At 41.0% G+C, this 21951-nt stretch overlaps 2 protein-coding genes across 5 annotated transcripts; both read left to right on the top strand.

Moving 5' to 3' along the window:
• The first annotated feature begins 8323 nt into the window (after positions 1–8323).
• LOC133916694 (mitochondrial outer membrane protein porin 5-like) lies at positions 8324–13643 on the top strand. Its single transcript, XM_062360486.1, has 6 exons — positions 8324–8550; positions 8649–8716; positions 12371–12481; positions 12572–12658; positions 12733–12941; positions 13020–13643. Exons 1-6 carry the CDS (start codon positions 8499–8501, stop codon positions 13324–13326), a joined length of 834 nt encoding a protein of 277 aa, XP_062216470.1. The 5' UTR covers positions 8324–8498; the 3' UTR covers positions 13327–13643.
• Positions 13644–15951: 2308 nt separating this feature from the next.
• On the top strand, positions 15952–21161 carry LOC133916693 (adenylyl-sulfate kinase 3-like). Of its 4 annotated transcripts, none has more exons than XM_062360482.1 (6): positions 15952–16337; positions 17310–17453; positions 18335–18484; positions 18667–18751; positions 18910–18956; positions 20477–21161. In XM_062360482.1, the coding sequence occupies exons 1-4, from the start codon at positions 16169–16171 to the stop codon at positions 18696–18698; spliced, it is 495 nt and encodes a 164-aa protein (XP_062216466.1). In that variant the 5' UTR covers positions 15952–16168; the 3' UTR covers positions 18699–18751; positions 18910–18956; positions 20477–21161. The 4 variants fall into 4 exon arrangements, with proteins under 4 accessions (XP_062216466.1, XP_062216468.1, XP_062216467.1 ...); XM_062360484.1 differs by having other exon boundaries at positions 17313–17453; positions 20477–21159; XM_062360483.1 differs by lacking the exon at positions 20477–21161 and adding an exon at positions 19783–20452.
• Positions 21162–21951: the final 790 nt, after the last annotated feature.

The following is a 21951-nucleotide window of genomic DNA, read 5'->3' as shown; positions in this document are numbered from 1 at the left end:
TCATTATCCAAAAGGGGACTTTCAGAGGTTCAAATCGAAGCTCTCGACGAGACCTATAACTTTAGTGTTGTAAAGATTTGCATCTAAGGTCATCTTGAACTCCAAAACTGCATGAGAAGATGAGCCTGTCCTTGACTCCGCGAATATCCACAAATTTTGTGGATCCTTTGTGTTGGACCTTCCAAATGACTTGTGTGCCGGCCAAGGGCTTGTGCTTGGGTAGGATTGGGTCCAAAAGCACTTTAGGCATATTTAGGGTTTTAGAAAATAAATTTTTACAAAGAAATTTGAATTGAGTTTGAATTTGAATTGAGCTTGAAGTGAATTTGAGAGAAACGAAAAATAAGGTTGAACAAGATAGGAGTTGATAAGGAATTTGAATTTAGATTTGGGTAGAATTTAAGAAAGAGGAGATATTGGATTTAAACAATGATTCAGGTAAGATTTCAATTGAACTAGGGAAGAATCAGATATGATCAAGAATGAAATAGATGATAAATTCAAGGATTTTGAATTCTAACCATTAAGATCCTTAACTAATTTACTACATAGTTTTTTAAAAATCTTTTCAAAATCTTTGTCACTCAAAAAACCAAAGAGAAAGAAAAAGAAAAATAACTCTAATGTATTTATCTGACTCCTAGCAAAACTCAGTATGCAATGTATACAGAATAATAACCTAGATTGCTTGGTTGTTTATGAAAATAAGTTTTAAACTACTCTACTGGTGAAGCTACTCACTAAAGTTAGAAATTTTAGAAGGTAGTAAAATCTTGTAAAGTAAGTGTTACAGTAACCTTCGTACTGGGTCACTATTGTTCGAAAAAACTAGATTTTTTTACAATTTTTCTATAAAATAATATTATTACAAACAAAAAAATAAATTAAAATGGAAAAAGTCATATCACCAATCCATATAGGGACAGGAACCTACAATCCTATCGCCAAAAGTTGAGGTCATGTCGCCATATGAGTTGGCGACAAATCCTCTCACCACAAAGGCTCAACGACAGGTTCAACGTGTCGCTAGACCAGTTGGCGACAGATTCATAGTCGCCAGCTGGCCTGACGACGGTATGTTATTTTTGCAATTTTGCGAAATCACCTATTTTTTTGCAATTTTCCTATAAAATACTATTATTAAAAAAATCCAAGACATAGCTGGCGCTTGTGGCCAATTGGTGGTTAGTCTCCCAGGTGAAAGATCAGGTGGTGGTGCAACCCTTCTGTTAGACATCGAAGACCTTCGGATCTGACCTCCCTTCCATTTGTTACTTTACTATCTTGTCAAAATCAAACCCTTACTAATTAGCCTCACATGATATTGTAACTAGTGCTATAGTTTCAGTCAAGCTTCAAAAAATGGAGATGTTGATTTTGGCCATTGTGGTGTTTCCCTTCTGTTCTGGGATACACAATTTTGCTGTAAACACAATGGCGAAGACCCCAGCTTTTGTGGATAGGTAGCAACTGAAACGGTTGGTAACTTGGTATTGTAAAAGGGACAAGGCTATCATAACGTTGGAATGATAAGACAATGACATCGTATGGAGTGTCTAGATTACTATTTTCTGTCGAACGTCATATATCTGATGCTGTTCCTCGAGGTCTCTTGGAAATTTTTTAGATTTGCAACTATTTGTTTGCCATTAGTGGAGCTGGACGTGTTGGAATTGAGCTTTCATTTGCTGCTTGTTTGGTTACTCATCATATCAGATTGTGTGGCGGTGGGCTAGTGTCTGATAGTGGTGTTGGTGGAAGTGCTATGGACTTTGGTACTGCATGTGTGATCTGTGAAGCTGGCAATTGGTGGAGGGCATGTGTGATTGCTAGGTGCAGCACATGAGCTCTGCTGCTCGGTTCTTAGTTTATTCTGGCGTCTAGGAATTGAGGATGCATTTGTGGGACTGTGGGAGCATGCATGGAGCGCTTCACCCTTCAGACATCTGAAACTTTTTCATTTGCTTTTTTCACTTATGCACCAAGATTGTTGATCTTCCATGAAAATGGAAAGGAAAATTGCTTAGTGTTCACGAAGGTAACTTTATTTTTTTCTTTATTGATATTTCTTCCATATGAAATTTTTTTATTTCAGTGTATGCTGGCAGTTTTGTCTCGCTTTCTGCATCTTTTAAATAAGTGCTTGCCAAAGCTAAGCTACTTTTGTCAAATGGGTTTTGGAGTTTGTCCATTTAACTCATTCTTTGGTGATTCAAGTATAAAACTGTATTTAAAACTCACTCTAAAAACAGTCATTTTGGAACTCAGAACATAGACAAGATAATAACAAATCTAATGGTTTTATGTTATCTCACCTGAATAGTAACTTAATATTCATTTCAAATTCACATCTTTACTATTTAAAAAGTGTCTAATGAATCCCACGCCCACCTTCTAAATCCATTTGCGCTCCCACCTCACATTTTCATCCGACAGCTCTGCCCCTTCCTCCCACGCAAGGTGCCACCGCCAAAACGACCCACGCCTCCCTCGCCTGCAATACGTCACCTCTAGCATCTCCCTCGCCCGCACAGAGGACATCGCCACGAGCACCTCCAATCAGCCGCCAGCATCTCCCTCGTCCAATCAACCGCTCCCGCTCCACTACCCGTTCACGTTTCTCGCTCCTCTCCTGAACTACTCCATGACCTACGCCTACCCCGCATCCCTGTGTGCTGCTCCCAACAGCGTCCGCCACCACCATGCTCCTCCGTCAAGGATGGCCCTCGGACGTCGCCGATCGAGACTAGGTCGCCAACTCGGGATCACCCTCGTGCCGTGACCGATCGGGATTGGAACGCGGATGTTAGGATCCCCCGTGCACTACTCTCAACAGCGTCCCCGTGCGCTTCTCCCAAAAGAAAAGCATCGCACCTCCAAGAAACACGCCTCAGGTGACTTCCAAGCTCCAATTGCCAACCATCGATCCATGGCTCCCCCTCATGACCATGTGTGGCTGCCGTAGCGCAGGCAACGAAGATTCAGGAGGCGCGGGCTGCTTTACAAGTTAGATCTATAGGGACAATGCCTCCACCTAGCACCCCCTCCCAGCTATGGCACCCCTCCCCGTGGTTTGCCCTTACTCCTCCATGGACCGTCCTCCTGCCCCGTGCCAAATTTTTGTTTGGGGTGGCCGCTTGACTACGCGGCCAACCACCCACCTCTATCCGTTCATTCCACGAGGTAATTGCACGACCTACTCGATTCCATCACCCTTGCATCTCCCCCTCTCATCCACTGATTTGGGCATGTTGTGTAGCGATTACTGTTAAGGGCATTCGCTGAGGTTTCTCGCTGCCATCCGTCGCCACCGCCAGTCCGTCCTGTGGTGTGCTTACACGGCTCGTACCATCCTTCCAAGTTTCGGCTGGCATTTGTGTTACCCTGCTGCACTAGCACGTCATCATTGGCTAGGTACTCAATCAATTTATGGTACGTGCATCTCTATTTCTTTTCTGATAGTTTTAGCAAGAATCGACTTGAGAAGTAGTCATTTCTTCTAATATACAGAGGCATCAGACATCTGGGTTCATCTCCTTGCATTGTTTCGCTCATAAACATGTTTAAGTAATGGGAAAGCTCATGAATAGATTAATAGAGTATGGTTGACAACCTACAATTTCTATAGTTAAATGGACTGATCCATGTTATAAAAATAAAATTTTCGCTTCATGATCTTTAAAGTGATACACTAATTGATACTATATGTCTATATGTCAGATTTTGTTTCTAGATGATCTGCAAATATCAACTTTCATCTTACAAAAGCTGCTAATGGTTGCAACAATTAATTGGAAAATCTCTGTTATACAAGTAATTTCACGTCTTGGTTTTTGGAGTATCTAATACACTAAATGATTATACTATATGCCAATATTTTATTCTAGATGAGTAGCAGATATCAACTTATATCTTACATCAACTTCCGATATATGGTTTCTTGCATTGAAATGATGCAACCATGTTTGCCCGCTCCTCCTAATATGCCAGCTACATTCTACACCAATTTTGTTTTTGCTTGGTGTTTCATTGGTTTATTGGAATCATCCTACACTCTTTTCCATACATTTTCTAGTCATTGCATTAGCTTTGGTAGAGTGCACATTAGATTCACATGATAGCCCAGTCTTCTCATAGGGGCAGCTCTAAGTCACATTCTCATGTGTAACATCGATCACCTAATTGTCTCCATGTTATGATTGAGAATAACCCTACTGAGCATATAGATAGCACTCACAATGTGATGTACATTGAAATTTTTGCTGATTTGACTCGGCAATAGTAGTCGTGCAAAGATGATCGAGGTAATTCCAGCATTCAGGATCATTTTACTCCTCATTTATCTTAGTAGGCTATATGGAGCACTACTCACATCCTCTTGTTATGTTCTAGCTTGCATGTTTGTTTCATATTTGATTGTGACATGCATGTACAAATGATTAGCAAAATCAGTTGTCGTCAGGTTTCAGCCTCATTTATATTTCTCTTACAAGTTCCAAGGTAATTCAATGTATAAAAAACGGTTACATCCTATTTCCTTATATTAGGTTTAAACCATTACATATGAAGTAGCTAAATAGGTATACCTATGAATCTGGTCCAGCTTTTTGCTGAATAAAATGAAACTATAGTTGTTTACATTCATAGGTGGATATATTGGTTATTTTCTACATCATTTGCCTGTCACTTGCTTAAACATGTCAATTATATAGCTCATTTGTATGTTTGTTGTTGTGATCTGAATGTAGTACTTCATTTTTTTTTAATATGCAACTGTCATCACTTTTATTATCCATTTTAGACAAGAAAATATCATACTTGCATTCAAACTGTCCTTTTGTTCACACTAGAAAGATTACCCTCCTTTATATTGTGGCTTTTTTATAATAAAATTTCATGCAAGAATCATCTACTAATTTTAATGCACACAAACTTGTAGCCTGATGACTCATGTTTTGCTATTTGTATGCAGTGATCCTTAGATGAAATGGTCACAAACATGGAACGACAATGTATGTTACGTAACATTTAAAATTCAGGTCAAAGCTTTATCGAGGTATTGTTTTCCCCATGCTCAGTATTGCCCAATTACTTTTGAATATCTTCTTGCATGTGATCTATTCTATTCTTATGCTATGCTGGTATGGAACGACAATGTATTCCCTGAAAGCATCTATCCCTTGATATGAATCAAGATAATATTTCTTTTTTACTTAAACACTGTTGTTGGTTATTCATAATCATGCACGAATAATATTTGGTTTCTTATTGCAGCATATTAATTGTCCAATACCTCTTATTTAGATAGATCTATTCTCTTTTGCCTTTTTGCAAGAAAAATTGCTTGTTCTATTTATAATTGTGCAAGAAAACTTTAAATGTTATAAATCAGATTTATTCATGGCTTACTATGCGAGCACTCCTCGGGTTTGCATCCATGTTTGCCTAATCTATTTAGTTCGTACAGATTGAGTTGGATTTTTCGTGTACTGTTGTTGTGTAGCATATTGATTCTTGGGCAAAATAACCCAAACATCTTGATGGAGTTCATGGAGGCAAACATGTAGAAGGTACTGATTGTACTTGCTTTTGTGAAGTACTAATCTCTGTTACTAACCTCTTGTATCACTTAGCTAGCCTTGGGAGTAACTGTGTCATATTAATTATTCCTGTGCTTGGATGATCAGAAGATATGCGTTTTGAACTTTGGTTATTGAGAAGTTAAAACTTTGCTCGTAATGTAAGACTGTATCAGTGAGTAAATGTAATTCAGGGTATGTCTTCCTTTTTTTTCTTTGGGGGAGCTAAGACTTTTCTACCAGTTTTTAGTAGGATTTGATGTAAGAGAAGTGTTTTTAGGGGGGGGGGGGGGGGTTGGGGGATTTTTGGGAAGTTTCGCATATAACATGTCCAGAGCTTTCTTTGTGCCTGATGATGCTCTTGCCCTATGAATTTTAATGAATAACATGCTAATGAGGGTTCCTTATAAATTAATGCAGATGGAATCTTGATTTGGTACTTATACCAAAATTATTTTTCTCGGTGGAAAAATTGCATTGGATATACACACACCCTTTAGAGAAGTAAATTAGAGTTTATCTACTATTTTATTCATTCATGTTTGGTCGTGTGTTTCAGCATGGGTCCTGGATTCCAGAGGGTTCGTTACTCCTACCCACAATATAACAACCAGCGTTTCTGTGAAAGGTGAAGAATTTGTAAGTACAAATGTGACAGCTGAAGTCAACTATCAAGGGAATATTTGTTCTGAGAAAGGTGAAGAATTTGTTAGTATTAGTCCTATCAGATCTAAAGAAGATCCAGAAATAACATGACCGAATTTAATGGTCGAAGAAGAAAATACACATGTCAGTTGAGAGCAAGAAGTGTATATCTCAAGTTTCTCTCGTTTGTTATCTTTGTTTCCTTTCATACAGGATACTAGACCTTTAGCACGTCATGTACATAAGTGTTTAGGTACCAAGGCCAGGATTCAAGTTGTACAACAGCTTTTGAAGTCAAACTACACATATGCATCTGGCATGTTATTATTATTAATCAAATTCAATGGATTCTTATAGATAATGTAGCATGCAATCTTTTTGTTGTCTTTGAGGTGTAATTTTTAAACTTTGCTTTGTCTTTTGCAAATGGAACCTGCCTCTTCTAATGGTTTCTTAGAAATATATTTCTACTTTAGTCTCAAGTTGTAACAAAATGTTTCTTAATCTGATATGCAGATTTTTGACAGGTCACTCACTTGATCTTCAAATTGCCTCTTCTAATAGTTTCACAGAAATATATTTCTACTCCGGTCTCAGGTTGTAACAAAATGTTTCTTAATCTGATACGGGGATTTTTGGCAATGTGAAGTTTGTTTCGATATTCAGTTTGATCCTGTGCTTTTGGTCATTTACATAGCAATTAGGGATGAGAATCATGTTTATTATGTTGCAGTAGGATCAAACTTTTATCTGAGATCCTTTGTAGGTATACATTTTGCTCCATCATATGAATGAATATTTTTCTATTTTAGGAAATCGTCATTTGCGAGGCTACAAAGTAGGCATCTTGATCCATCTTTCCTTTGCATTATCTACTTGTAAGGCTACGAAGGATTTTAGATATTGAAGGTAGTATTTGCGAATGGTAAAGTGTATAACATCTCCTTAGTTATCGGATTTCAATAGAACTGATTATCGTTAATTGCTTGTTAATTACTGCATTAACAAAAGTGATACTATGATAAATATTTTTTGATTACTATGATATTGTTCAAATCGTATAGACCCATTATTCACTTCTTGAATCCAAGTAATTCAAATGCTATCATTTATCACTGACTATAGCCTTTGAACTTACTAACCAGATAGAATAAGTTTTGATTGGATTAACCGGCCAATTTATTGGTCTTGGAAATTGAATGCTATTTTATATGTCTCTCGCTCAAACAATTTATATTATCTTGTGAAATTATTTAGCTCTTATTGTAATGCACGAACATTTAACTAGCATCACATCACTCATGATCTAGAGCGCATGCTTCGTCTCCCTGACACAAACGTGCTTTTGTAAACATCCCCACTTGAAATATCTTTTTCTGCAAAATATCCCTTACATTGTCACCATTTGTTCTTCTATTCCTTAAGCGAACCTGTTGAGATGTTGACCTGTCTCGGATCGAGAGATGTTCTGTACAAGCTAGTGTTTTGAGGACGCCATCACTCCCGTACCATGCATTGTCGCTTGGCCTTGTGGCTGCCCTCCACTAACGCACGTTAACCAATCTTGCACCCGCTCCTCCTCTTGCCTTGCAATCCTTAACTGGGATGGTATAAATTTATGGAAGAGTATTTTTAGTATGATCAATATGAGTTGTTATGATTTTCAGACTAATTAAATTGATGGTAACTTATGTTATATATATCATGAAACATACTATTTAGTTTTCACGGTAAGTAACTAGTTATAAGACCAACTCCAACGGGAGCGGCAAATCAGCCTCTATCCCTGTTGGACTCGATGTTTGCCGCTCGGGTCTCCTGTATTGCTCTCCAACAGCGACGGCAGTTGTACTTTTTGCATGCTACAGTGATACGGGAAGGAAACGTGGCAAGGCAAATTTGCGGCCAAATATAGGAGCCGGCAATACTGTAGCTAGAGTATGCGTGTGGGATCTGAGGAATGGAGGAGGGTAATAAAAGATAGGAAATAGGGTAGCTGTTGGAGATAGAAAAAATAGAAGATACTGTAATAGTGTTATAGAGGATAAATTTTTAGAGTTTTTGTTGGAGATAATCTAAAAAACGTCAAATTCTTCATCCGAGGGAACCGTGGAGGCAGCAACGTGGAGTGCAGGCTGCAACTGAGTGCCGAACCACAACACTTGTCGCGGCGGAACTTGGCGGCGCCCTCTGACCTCTTCTTTTTCCTCGTCTTCGGCGGCCGCCTCCCTCCCCCTCCACTCCCGTCCCCTTCCCCAACCCGCCACCGCCACCATGGCCATGAAGGGACCTGGCCTCTTCTCCGACATCGGCAAGAAGGCCAAGGGTCGGTGCCTGCTCCTACTCGTCGTTGTCGCCGTTATCATCGTATCTCTATCTAATTTTCTTTTGGCTTTTCCCCGTTTGCGGTTTGGTGATCTGCAGATCTGCTCACGAGGGACTACACCTACGACCAGAAGCTGACCGTCTCCACCGTCAGCGCCTCCGGAGTGGTAAGGGTTCCCCCGATCCGATCGCGCTTGTGTGATTCCATGCTGTTTGGCTCGTGTTTGCTTGCCCGTGCCCGCGAGCCCGTGATCTGGTTATAGCTGTGGTTGTGTTCAGCGTCGCGATGTCATCGTGTGGGACGCACGCTAGTCGCTAGGCGTAGCTTGTTAGGTGTTTGCTGTTACCTTGCTATTTGGGATTTATGTTTTATCAGGTTTTTCTGTCGCTTGCAGTTTCCGTGGTTGTTGCATCCTAGTATGCAAATGAACGATATGTTTGATAGGTGTTAACCTGATGTGACATGGGAATTTGTTTATATCATTGTAGAGCAATGCTGTTATCGTAGTTGGAGAGTTCATTGGTGAATATTCTAACTCTAATGAGATCCTCTCGACTTCATACACTGTAGACAGTTATGCACTTTCACATTGCTCTAAAAAATATCTATTCTAGAAGATACAATTGTATTATAACTTTATCACGATCTCATCTGTTCCTGCTTTCTTTTTTCACTTTGTTAGCATTTGTGCTCGAAGAGATAATATATGTAGTCCATTCTTTGATAACTGTTCCACTTGCCAAATTCCTACTCTGTCAGTATCTAACTAACAAAAACATGTTTTTGGGTATTTGTGTCGACTGTCGAGTATTGATACTTGGCAATTGATGTATCCAACGGTTGAAATTCAAATTTATTCAGTTACACATTCTACTGCTTTTTGTTCAAAACTTGATTTCTCCGGTTACTGTTTCGAAGGATCCTGGCTGTAGTTGAGGATTTCTTCTAGAAACTCATAATTACTATATGCTCTTATTGGATGTACTGGTTTCTTAATTTCACAGAATGGACTGTCACAGCTGTGCAAATAATTCTCTCGTTTGCATAAGAATATATTAATCCATAAGCATGTCCTTTCAATATATGACATTTGAGGAACTAAAATGTTTTTAGTCCTTCTTACCATGCCATGTTACAAACACCCCCTCGCTCTCATGGTGTGATGTGACATTACTAAGTTTCGATATTTCTTGTGTTACTCGAACTTGGGTGTCAGTGAAATTTTCATGCATAGACAAGCATTCTGGTGTCAACTTGTGTCCAATGTGCATCCAGCTCTCTCAATGTCCACGTAGACGATCGTCTAGCGTGTCTAGATGATGACTAGTCACTAGTCGAAGCCTTAGCGTCCAATCTAGGGCCTAGACGCAACTCTAGATGGCTAGACCGTCTAGACGGTCACCTTTGGTCAAAGACAGACTAGTCAGTGGATCTAGACGGTGGCTTGACGCGACTAGTCTGCTACGCGAGCAACTAGGCGGTCGTCTTGGCGATGCAAAGTTTGGCGCCTGGTGGGTCCGCGTGGGAGGATTGTTTTAGCTGCGCGTGATACCAAATTTCAGCCCCGAAACTATTCCCCGAACCACACAAAACCTAAACCAATCCATCCATTCCCCATTCATCTCTCGACTCTCCTCTCATCTGTGGTGGCGTCGCCAATTGCAGCCCCCCCACCTGCACCATCGCCTGCGCTTGTGGCCTTGTTCGAGCTGTCGCCCATGGCCGTCGTCGGTCGTCTGCGCTCACAGCCTCGTCTAGATGTTGCCCACCACCGTGATTGAGCCGTTGCCCACGGTCGTGCTCGAGTTGTCGTCTGCTAACGCGTCCACGCCGTCGCTGCGCCCGCACCATCGCCCGCACTGTCACCCCTCCACTTCGCAAATCCCCTGTCGTGAACATGTACTAGCTCTAATCCCTGGATCTATGTATCCTCCTCCTTTACCAGATCTATGCTCTAGCTTTACTCCCCTCAGAAGGTGCGCTCCGACAGCCCGCATTACGGCTGCCACAGCTGGCTTAGGCATTGGTCCAGCACCCGCAGCCTGGGTGTCGTCTACTTGTGTGTGTGGTGTGTGCTCTGCTCTGTTTCTTCTATGTTATGATGATTATTGATTGATGAACTAAAGGACAATGGATGATTGAAGTAGCATTTCTGTTGTTGGAAAGTATGCCTTAAATCTCACGTGAAAATATATTTATTTGCATTTTTGCTGCTACAATACAAAATCGTCTAGACAGCCTAGTCACTAGTCACATGATGATTGACTGTCTACGTCTAGCGTCTAGGTGAACATTGAGCTCTCTCTGTTGAGTCTGAGCCTCTTGTGCTCTGGGAAGACAAATAACAGCTCCTTTGTGCTTGTGGTGGCTGATCAGCGGTGAATGCTTGAGGCTAACCAAAGAGCTGGAGTCAGAAAGAAGGACTAGAGGTTGCTAAGGGAGGAGAGAAGTTAGGAATGTAAAAAACAACTGTATCGGTGTTGCCCTTCAAGGCTGTGAATTTAGTTGGTGCAGTCAGATAAATAAATTCCTTGAATCTTCTGATCTTTTATCTCCCCCCTTGACAGACATAAGATCTTCTGCAAATTAAGTTGGTGCAGTCAGATCAAAGATAGCTGGAATATGGTAGAGATAATATTCTTGTCATTGTAGTAAAGTACTTACAGAATATTTATTTTTCATATATTATATTAGGTGAATACCCAAACCTATGTTTTGAAAATTGTTGAATCGGACTCCCAAATCTGAGTCGGATTCTGACACCAGTGAGTAACACTGAATACGTCTTTTTTTAGAGAGAATACCAGGACTTTATTAAATAACGTTTACATGCATTTCACCTGCTACAATCCCAGCAATGGATGCTGGCACTGCACTTGGTTAGGGCTTTGAACTGTAAGGGCAGAGTGATTTTTCCAGTAAAGACTATGTGGATAGTTTGCCAACAACAACCCTGTTTTGGTTAGCTTTGACCTGCCAAATTACATGAACGGTTACAGTATTGAATTGAGCAAGAAATGAAATTAGTGGCCATCAGCACCTTGGCCTCCTGGATGGCTGGATCAGGACTGCCAGCAGGGAGAAATCGGGTTCTTTCCGTTGAATATATCTATATTAGTATGCCATTATACTGTATGGTCAGTCTGATTATAGCAACAGAATGTTCATTAGCTGGATTGAACTATCACAAAATCTGCCTTTTTTAGCATGATATGCTAATCAAATTGAAGAGTTTGTAATGATATGGTAGACTTAGGTCTTTCAAGTACTTGGGTCTACAAGATTACAAAGTTTTGCAAATTGGTGATTCAGTAATATTTGGGCAAATCAAATGGTCAGCTGATCATCACTAGTGCATTCTCCTGATAAACAACAACAACAACAAAGCCTTTGTCCCAAGCAAGTTGGGGTAGGCTAGAGATATTACTGAATCACCAACCAATACTTTTGTTCATCTTAAATTTGAAAATAACACTAGATGTGCATCCAACTGTATGGGTATGGGCAAGAAGTGCTGACCACCCTGTAACTAGTTGAAACTACAGCGATAATCTTTATACTCGTATTTAGCTTATTTGCGTTTCAAAGTGCATGTATATGTTCTTATGTGCTCTATTTGCCCGGGCATTTCATCATTTTGCTTGTTTAAGCAACAACAAGCGATATCTGTATTTCATTTGCATTTAAGATTGTTAGTAACCAGAATCATGTTGTTACTTGCGATGACAATATTTGTGTACTGTCTGATATTTGAACTTATTATATATGCATTAGCCCTTTGTGAACTTGCATGTCATGAATATTCATCTTGATTTTTCAGGGCCTCACTTCCACAGCAGTGAAGAAAGGAGGGCTTTATTCACTTGATGTCAGCTCAGTTTACAAGTACAAGAATACTCTCGTTGATGTTAAAGTAGACACAGACTCAAACGTGAGTGATATAACACTTAAATTTGTGTATTTCCTCTTTGCAGCCTATGGCTAGATGTAAGCCTGTAATACATTTGTATGATTTCTGCAGATCTCTACTACTTTGACTGTTTTGGAGGTCCTGCCCTCTACAAAGCTTGTGACGTCTGTCAAGCTGCCTGACTACAATTCTGGAAAGGTAATTCCATTTTATGTCAATTTATGGTTGGTGAATTGGACACAGTCCATGAGCTTCTGAGTTATTCTTAACAGGTGGAGGTGCAATACTTCCATGAAAATGCAAGTTTTGCTACTGCTGTTGGCACAAAGCCTTCTCCTGTGGTTGAACTTTCTGGGACAGTAGGTTCTCAAGGAGTTGCGTTTGGCGCAGAAGCTGGGTATGACACTGCTACAGGAAAATTTACCAAGTACAGTGCTGCAATTGGTGTAACCAAGCCTGACTACCATGCTGCATTCATTCTGTAAGTCCATGCTCATTGAGATTTGTGATGATTTGAGGCTGGAACACAAATATTGATACATCACACCTACTTGTACAGGGCTGACAAAGGTGACACCATTAAAGTGTCAGGTCTTTATCATCTTGATGAGAAGCAGAAGGCCTCAGCTGTGGCTGAACTAAGCCGCAGGCTCTCAACAAATGAGAACACACTCACTGTCGGTGGCCTATACAGAGTTGATCCTCAGACAGCTGTGAAGGCAAGGCTCAATAACACTGGAACGCTTGCAGCTCTTCTTCAGCATGAGATTAAACCCAAGTCAAATTTGACAATCTCTGGTGAATTCGACACCAAGGCCTTGGACAGATCCCCCAAGTTTGGCCTGGCATTTGCACTCAAGCCCTGATCAGATCATCCGCGGTTGATTGCTGGTGAATTTCGAATTCTTTGGTTGCTTTGCAAAGATATAGCCAATAATTTGTTCCACGGACCTGTTTTGTTAATTTGGCAAAGGTTTGGTGCTCTCTGTGGGCAGCATTCGGATGTGGGTCATCTGCAGGATTCTACCCACCTGCTTTTGTTGACGAAAGCATCTAGTCATTGATAGATGTATGCTGCTTGTTTCGTTAGCGTTAATATTTTGCATGCAGAAACTACATGTGATTTTTGTGCGGTGTTGATTGATTTACTGCTCATTGAGATTTACCACTTGTTTGCGGCTTATTTATTCTGTGTATATGGTGTTTCCTTGATGATGCTTCGTTTTTCATACTGTTCTTGATCTTTTTCTTCCTCTGAGTGATTGCTCTGGACGATTAGGTAGGGATAAGGACACGCGGATTCATTATTTTTCTCCGTTTATTGTGAAAGCACCTGTGAACAGGTTGGTGCTTTCGTTGTCATCACGTTTTCACGTGCTAATTAGAATGATGGGAGTATCTTGTTGCAGCAGTGTGTCCAAAATGCGTGGAAGCGGTCTTGCCTTCAAAATGCCGGGCGTATGGTCAATCTAGTGAGAGTAACGAGTCTTTCCTTTGGGATTGAGCTTTTAATCTGAGCAACATTTTTGCTAAATTCGAATTATGTGCTTCGAAGCTTCGGAAGTTCTGTTATTGCTAGAACTTGTTCTAAGGTCATCCCAGGAATCTATATTGAAGATACTCAGCAAGTCAATATAGATACTTGTCCTCCAATTGACGTTAAACGTTACGAGGAATTGCATGCAATTGCCATGTGGCCAGAACACAGATCGAGCGTGGTTATGCCTCTTGATCGGCGTATCGTAGAGACGAGGGGTCGCCGACGAACCTGAATCCTCAGCAGGCCCTGGCCTCGCTGGGGGCAGTAGCCTAGGGAAACTCGAGTTATAGTTGGCTGCAGAGAAGAGGTCGCGCATATGATGGCCTGGCCTCTCGTTCCATTGCATGGAGGCAGAGGCAGCCGGTGCACACAACCGCAGCGATAAACCAAGTGTCAACCACACGAATTCTGAGGCTAGGACAGCGCAGTATCACATGACGTCTTCCCTCGAAAACCATCTCCCCGAGGGCCAAGGGAAGTTCGGTCCGGGAGGGGGTGCTCGGGGCCAAGAACAGTTATTCCCTGAGTACCTATAGTGCCTCGAGGATCCGAGAAGAGCCAGATCCGGGAGTGGACGCTCGTGGTCAAATGTAGTTAGTCCCCGAGTACTCAGAGTGCCCCGAGTACCCGAGAAGAGCCAGGTCCGAGAGTGGACGCTCGAGGCCAAGTGCAGTTGGTCCCCGAGTAACCAGAGTGCCCCGAGGACTCGAGAAGAGCCAGGTCCGGGAGTGAGCGCTCGGGGCCAAAGAGCAGTTGGTCCCCGAGCACCCAGCAAGCCTCATGCTGGTGGACCCTGCAGAGGTGTCGGTCAGTGGGAAGCCCGATACCGCATTTAATGGGAAGCGTGGATGGTCACATCCAACCACTCTCCCCCACGCCGGCCGTACTGAATACGCCAGCCCCTACCGCTGTCTGGTAAGGAGGCGTGGGCACAATTAATGCGGCAGATCCCATCGTATGTCCCCTCACGGGGCCTATGAAGAAAGACGGCTTGAAGATATCTTCGATGGGCTTGAGGTTTATCGCCTATCGTCCTGTTGCATCAGACCGTGTCAGACCTACTCTGACCAGACGGGCATGAGAGAGTACTCAGAGACTGACCGGTGGACGCCCCTGCGCCTGCTAAAGCTGGGACGTGAAGACCGATGGGACTGTCCGAGAGATGTATTTTCAACCCTTTGTAACATCAACTGTAGACCCCATGATGGTTATTTTCCATTTATTATTTACGGAAACTTGTGCCTTCGTTCTGAGCACTCACTGAAGGCCCTCCCCCGGTAGATAAAAGGGGAGCACTTCGTAGAAAGGGGCCGATACCTTGTAACATAGAGAAAAACGAGAGAGCTAGAGATCCAGATAAAGACATTCGAAGAGCATTTATAACATACTAGACACACAGGAGTAGAGTATTACGGTTCCATGCGGCCTAAACTTGTCTAAACCCTTAGTGCATTTATTTCTACCCGCTGATGACGATCCATCCTACCTAAGTCCTACACGCATTAACTCCACGTACGAGGTAGTTATAGGACCAGCCCCCCGGTCGAATCTCAAAGGGGGTCCCACATGATCCCTGCTTGCGGTGTTCATCCACCGACAAATACATATAATTAAAAAAATATATTTAGTTATTTGTATTTACTATCATAGTTTAGCCCGATAGATATAAATATACATATTTAATTTGGCTTGGAGCTTCAATCCGTAGCCTGGTTTAACAGATGCATACTATTGTATTTGCTTATACAAGTGAGTCCATTTATTAGTATTATAAAATTATTTTTATACGAATATCCAATCATAATCATAACTCTTGCATCCGCTCATACAATTTTATATTCAACAATCAAATAAAAATTCAGCTAAAACTATTAAATAAATACAAAATAATCAAATATTGTTATTTTCAACCAATCTGACTCCGGCTAGCACTGCACATGCAGCTGTACCGGGGAACCAAACGCCCCCGTCTCTCCACAGCCGTGCGTGTGCCAACCACCCGCGGCCGCGGCATCCCCTTCCGACTCTACCAACTGGGACTCCACGCGGGCAGCGGCCACAGCCTGGCCCGGAGGCCAACGCCCTCTTCAGCCCGGAGGCCACCGCGCCTCGCCACCTACCCTGCCCTCCCGCTCCCAGCCATGCGCCGCACCCCGCGCTCGTGACCCATGGCCTCGCTCTCCGTCCCGCCCACGCTTCCGCGGGCCTCGCCCGCCTCGGTGAGGGCAGCGGTGGCGGCGAAGGGAAGCAGGGCCGCGGTGCGAGTGCGCACTGCCGCCGCGGCATTGGGCGGAGGAGGAATGGAACAGCACCACGGGGACGCCCCGCGCAGCCCAGGTTCATTGCTTGCTCGGCTGGAGTCAATGCCGTGGTAATGCTAGCGTTGGGAATATTCGAAAGGGAAATGTGTAGGATGAAGATTGGAGCCGTGTGGCTGTAGCTGTGAGGCTATCCACTTGCTGCTAGCCTGCTACATTAGTCACTACTAACCTTTGGGTTGTGCCGATAAGCGAATTAAGATGTCGTAGACGTGACGAAGATGTTGAGATCAAGGACAAGTTTGGTGAGATGTTATTGATGGAGCCGCAAGAAGTAACTGGGTCCGGAACCGAGCCAATTGGACACCTGAAGGGATGTGTCTAGGCCTTTTTTTTTTTTCTCTGTGTGAAGGGAAGCAGGGAAGTTTGTATTGCCATTCTAACTACTCACATTCTGTTTTGTTCATTTTGTGATCGGTTGTGGTCTCACGGGTGGTCATTGAGGTTGTGGTGGAGAAGGCGAAGTTTTTCTACACAATTCTGACAAGTCTGAATTGTTAGTTTCTCTCAGCAAGTCTGAATCATCTAGTAGCCTTACAATATTACCAAATAGGATAGCAATGGAATTGACTATGATGAGGAGGCTAGTTTACTTAGCGGTTGATCATAAGGGGACCAGACATGAGAGCGGCGATGGTTTCGAATTAACTTGAAGTGAGATTAGTCCGTGACATGCATACTATGCTACGAATTTAGAGTAAAAAGCTAGCAAAAAACTTGCTTGGTTCATAATTCAGAGTGGCTGCAAGAAGATCAAGGATAGTAGAAGAATTCATGAAAGTACTTGTTCTACTTATTAAGGTGTATATAGCAAATAATCTAAGTATTTAATTTTTGTGTATCTGATACTGTAAAGGGAACTATAATTCAAATACATGCCATGGCTATGTCTATATAGCTCATCCCATTTGTTTTGTTTGTACTGTTGTGCAAATGGATTTGCTTCACAAGAGGAATATAGTCGCACTGACCATTTTCTTATATCAATCAGCAGTGAAGGAGAAGCCGGTAATGGCAAACATTGGGAAAACAACTAACATTCTATGGGATAATTGCCCAATTGGACAACCTGATAGACAGAAGTTGCTGGGACAAAAAGGATGTGTCATTTGGATCACAGGACTCAGTGGTTCAGGTATGGTTTCAGTGGATGATCCAAGCGATCGCCTTTTCACATTTTTGACCAGGTTTCTATGAGGGAGTTGCCAATTTTTATCAAAAATGGTTCCTGGCTACTATGATTGCTATGACTTTCCTAGGTGATTTGTTACCTAGCTTTGTGCTTGAACATAAGAATTAATCATCAATTTGAGTGTATGATCTTGATCAATATGTTCATGCAGGTTTAGAGATGTTTCCCTGTTATTTTAACAGAGTTCATTTCCTTACCATCTTGTAATATATGTGGTTATGCTTAACCAAATCAAGCTTGAGGTTTGAACATTCATACAATGTAGTCACCTCATTTAAAGGCTTCGCTGATTTGATAAATGCTGATAGTGTGCTCTATAGTCAGCTGAGTGCTGGCTTCTTGGTGACCTGAATTACACATAATGTAGCGTTACCCTGTTGACGCATGAATTTGTTACAGGTTGATATATTGCTTAGCCAGGCACCACCTTCAGAATATGTACGAAAACTGGCATGCTTTCTGTATTGGCATCAGTGCAGGAAATAGTCTTGTTATCTCACTCCCACCTTGCTTCTACTAAGTTCATAAATCTATTTTCTTTATCTTTTAGCATTTCCTTCTGCCAGAGAGTGATTGGTGGATAGTATTAACACCGTGATATCTGATGAATGTGATTGTAATGTTGTTCATACCAAACTAGGTTTTCTTTTGACAGAATGTTTTTCCGAGTTAGCACCTGAGCGGTTGTTCTACCTTTCCATTTTGCACAACATGAACCATAGCTTGGGATCTTTTGATTCTCTTGTAGCTACAAAAGCAAAAGTATTCAACACATAAGGAAGCCATCACAAGGACCTATCATCTTTTCAATTTTCATATGTCAGGGAAAAGTACTGTTGCATGTGCACTGAGTCGGGAATTGCATTACAGAGGCCACCTTACGTATGTCCTTGATGGTGACAACCTCAGACATGGCCTAAATCGAGATTTAAGCTTTAAGGCAAAAGACTGTGCAGAAAATATCCGAAGAGTTGGTAAGTTCTGGAAGAAAAAAAACGACGACCACACAGCTTGATATCTCCATACAGGAGAGACCGTGATGCATCCCGTGCTCTACTTTCTGATTCTAGATTTACTGAATTATGCTTATCTTATGATTCTTTGAAACTTTGTTAATTGTTAGTGATAACAATCTAACAACATGCAAGCTCTGTAGGTATTTATGGATCTGCCGCTAGAAATTTGTGAAGCTCATGATCCTAAAGGTTTATACAAGCTTGCACGCTCGGGAAAGATTAAAGGTACGGACAGCCTCTGAACCTTTTTTAGATATTTAGGTTTCATGCAATGGAAACACCCAGGTGAGGCAAGCTACTGCATTACCAGTTCAGTGTAAATCAAAAGAGCTTAAATGCTAGGTTGTGTATTTTTACTTTAAGCAATGCCTTTTGACAAACAGGTTTTACTGGAATTGATGACCCATATGAACCACCGGTGAATGGTGAGGTGAGCCTAAAGAGCATGCTTTGCCTTCCTTCATGGTCAAACCTTACCATTCCACTATTGATGTAGTGGTTTACTGGCATCATTCTGCCGTGAGCTACAATTGTTTAGTACAAGCAAGCACTTCCTTTCGATGCTTGTGTGATATAGAAATATAGAGCTATTATCCATTTCCTGGCACTTTCCTCATGATTTATACATCTGTCACAATTAACTCCAGTGATCCTTATTTAGTAAAGAGGTGGTAAGATGTAAAAGGGTTATAATAAAAAAACTAGATCAACCTAGGAGGAACTAGGCGGTTTTTTATTAAGAAGAAAAAGACATCTAAATTCATGTTGAAGGGACTCGAACCTGTGTGGTATAGGCGTATATACACACCCTCAACTAACTGATCTAGTCTCAGTTTCTTAAAAGGTTAGAATTAAGCAACTGCTCTTGATATGATCAATGAGTGCTATGTAGCTATATGTAGATGCAACGTGGGGTTGCAATGCATACTTCTGATTAGCAGCTTAAGAAAATGGGAGTAATTATATATTAGGTAAACATCCACTAGGAGGATAGTCGGGCAGCGTCTGTTGCTAAGGAAGGTATTAGAACATAGATTAGGGAGAGAATATTGAGTGAGACTAGAAAAGGGGACTGGAAACTGATCTATTTCTTTTCTTGTTTGATTACAATGGGTGTTGCGTCTTCCTTTATATAGGAGTCGGCTCTAACAATCTAAACTAACAAATCTTATCTTAAAACTAACTAATAGATCTTATCTCTATCTAATCTAATCTGATTCCTAACAACTAATCTTATTCCTAACTTGCTGCTACAGTACGTGTATTGCAACAGTAGCGCGGATCCAGCGAGGGTTCTATTGCTAAGCCGTGGAGGGATCTACACCGCCATGGCCGTCACCATAGCTCAAGGACAAGCTATCTTGCAAGGAGGGGTGAAGCTGCTATATGCTAGAAAATAATGTTCGCAAACACGGAACAGTAGGTACGGCAATGTAGTACCGCTGGTACTGTAGCAGCAGGTTAGGGATGAAATTATTTGTTAGGGATCGGATTAGATTAGATAGAGTTAATATCTATTAGTTAGTCTTAGAGATAAGATTTATTAGTATAGATTGTTAGTGTCGGCTTCTATATAAATGAGGATGCAACACCCATTGTAATCAAGTAAGAAGAATAGATCTAAGTTCTTGTTCATTTCGTCTCCCCTAGTATATTGTCTCTCTAATCTATGATCTAATCCCTTTTCTAGCAACTGACACCATCTGACTATCCCCGTGACATATGTTTACTCTAACATTATATCTTCTGTTTTTTTAATATGTTTCTTCCATATAGTTTAAATCTGAATCGATCATTTACTTTAGAAAACATTTAGCTACGGTCATCATTCAGTGATTACCCTAAACACCTTTTTACTTCTATTGCCCCCGCATAAATGCAAATTTAGCCGTTTGCTTCTATTGTCCCCGCATAAGAAAGCAGAATTGATCATTGTGTGGTCTTGTACAGATAGTAATTAAGATGAAAGATGGGGAATGTTCTTCACCTTCTTCACCCAAAGCAATGGCTAAGCAAATCCTTTGCTACCTTGAAGAGAAGGATATTTGCAAGCTTAGCTCATATCGAGAAGATTGATCTGATCCTTGTGTGTCCATTACTCGTGGACACAAGTATGATCCATTGGTCCAGAATAAGAGGAAGCAACATGCAGCGAGCAACAGAAGTGCCTTTCATTCAGAAAGGGGTACAAATTCATTCGTTTTATTGTTGAGGTTACTTGTTTCTTGTGTCTTGTTCTAGGATAACTGAAATTCATTGGCTTCAGTATGCATTTCGGTAAAAGGTTGCATGAGTTGTGTTCACTGTTTGTGTATGTTTGTCTGTTTGTGAGTTGTAGAGAACCGAGTGATAGTTTTGTTGGCAGAGCTTTCAATTGAGAGGCGGTTCACTCAGGCTCGAACCAGGAGCTCGCAAAAAGGTGGGTAGCTCCCTGAGAATTGGTTTTAGTGAGTTTCTTGGTCAGCTAGGATTTATTACGCCCCTCCTGTAAGTCCGTTCCCATTAGTTTCTTGGTCCTTTCCATTCCGTGGTCGAGTTTTTTTTGTTTGCAAGTTGTATTGTTGTTGGTAATATATTTGATACATATCAGTAAATACGAATAAATCGTACAATTTATACAGTACTATTTCTAGTTGGAATAAAAATGAGGAAAATCAGAACATCCATACGTTGCGTTGTCTCTTCCGCTGCTTGAGTTTCCGAGTCAAATGTAATGGGAACGGACTTACAAACATTTCCATGTAAAAGCTATACTTATTTATTTTTTTCATTTTGCACACTGGATATGGTAAAATCACTCCTCAGTGACTGTTATATTCATATCTTCATCGATCTTGTTGGTCCTTTTCACCCCAAGGGCACACATTTGTCCCCAAAGATATCACGAGCTAGTATTTTAATTATGAATTTATGACATCAGGTGCCAGTCAGGGTTCCAAAATGCGATGAAATACGGTCGTATTTTGCGAAATTCGAAGAATGTGATCGGCTCGATTTCTTAATACGACTGAATTTTGAATTTGAATTCAAGAAATTCAAAAAACAATAAAAAATTCTAAAATACTAGAAACAATTCTAAGACTTTCTGTGAAAATAATTTTTAAAAATAATTTCGTTGCATCATATTTTATATGAAGGAAGTTTGAAAAAAAGAAAAATACTGAAATGGGTTTTATGAACAGCATGATTGGCCCATCATGTTAAGTAAAAGTTTAACATGCAAACATATATTTTTTTGTATGAAGTATCTTAAGAGCATCTTTAAAATTGATTTTATTTCATTTAGAGTTTTATTAATTTCTCTATAATTTTTTACAAAGTTCACAAGTATAAAGTGAACATGTTAAGAAACATCACTTTAATTAACTTTTTCATTTCTACCATTATTTTTCCTACATAAAGCATAGTATAATTAAACTAATAAA

Source organism: Phragmites australis, chromosome 4 (assembly GCF_958298935.1).
Source record: "Phragmites australis chromosome 4, lpPhrAust1.1, whole genome shotgun sequence".
Taxonomy (NCBI): domain Eukaryota; kingdom Viridiplantae; phylum Streptophyta; class Magnoliopsida; order Poales; family Poaceae; genus Phragmites; species Phragmites australis.
This window is presented reverse-complemented; position numbering and strand designations above follow the sequence as displayed.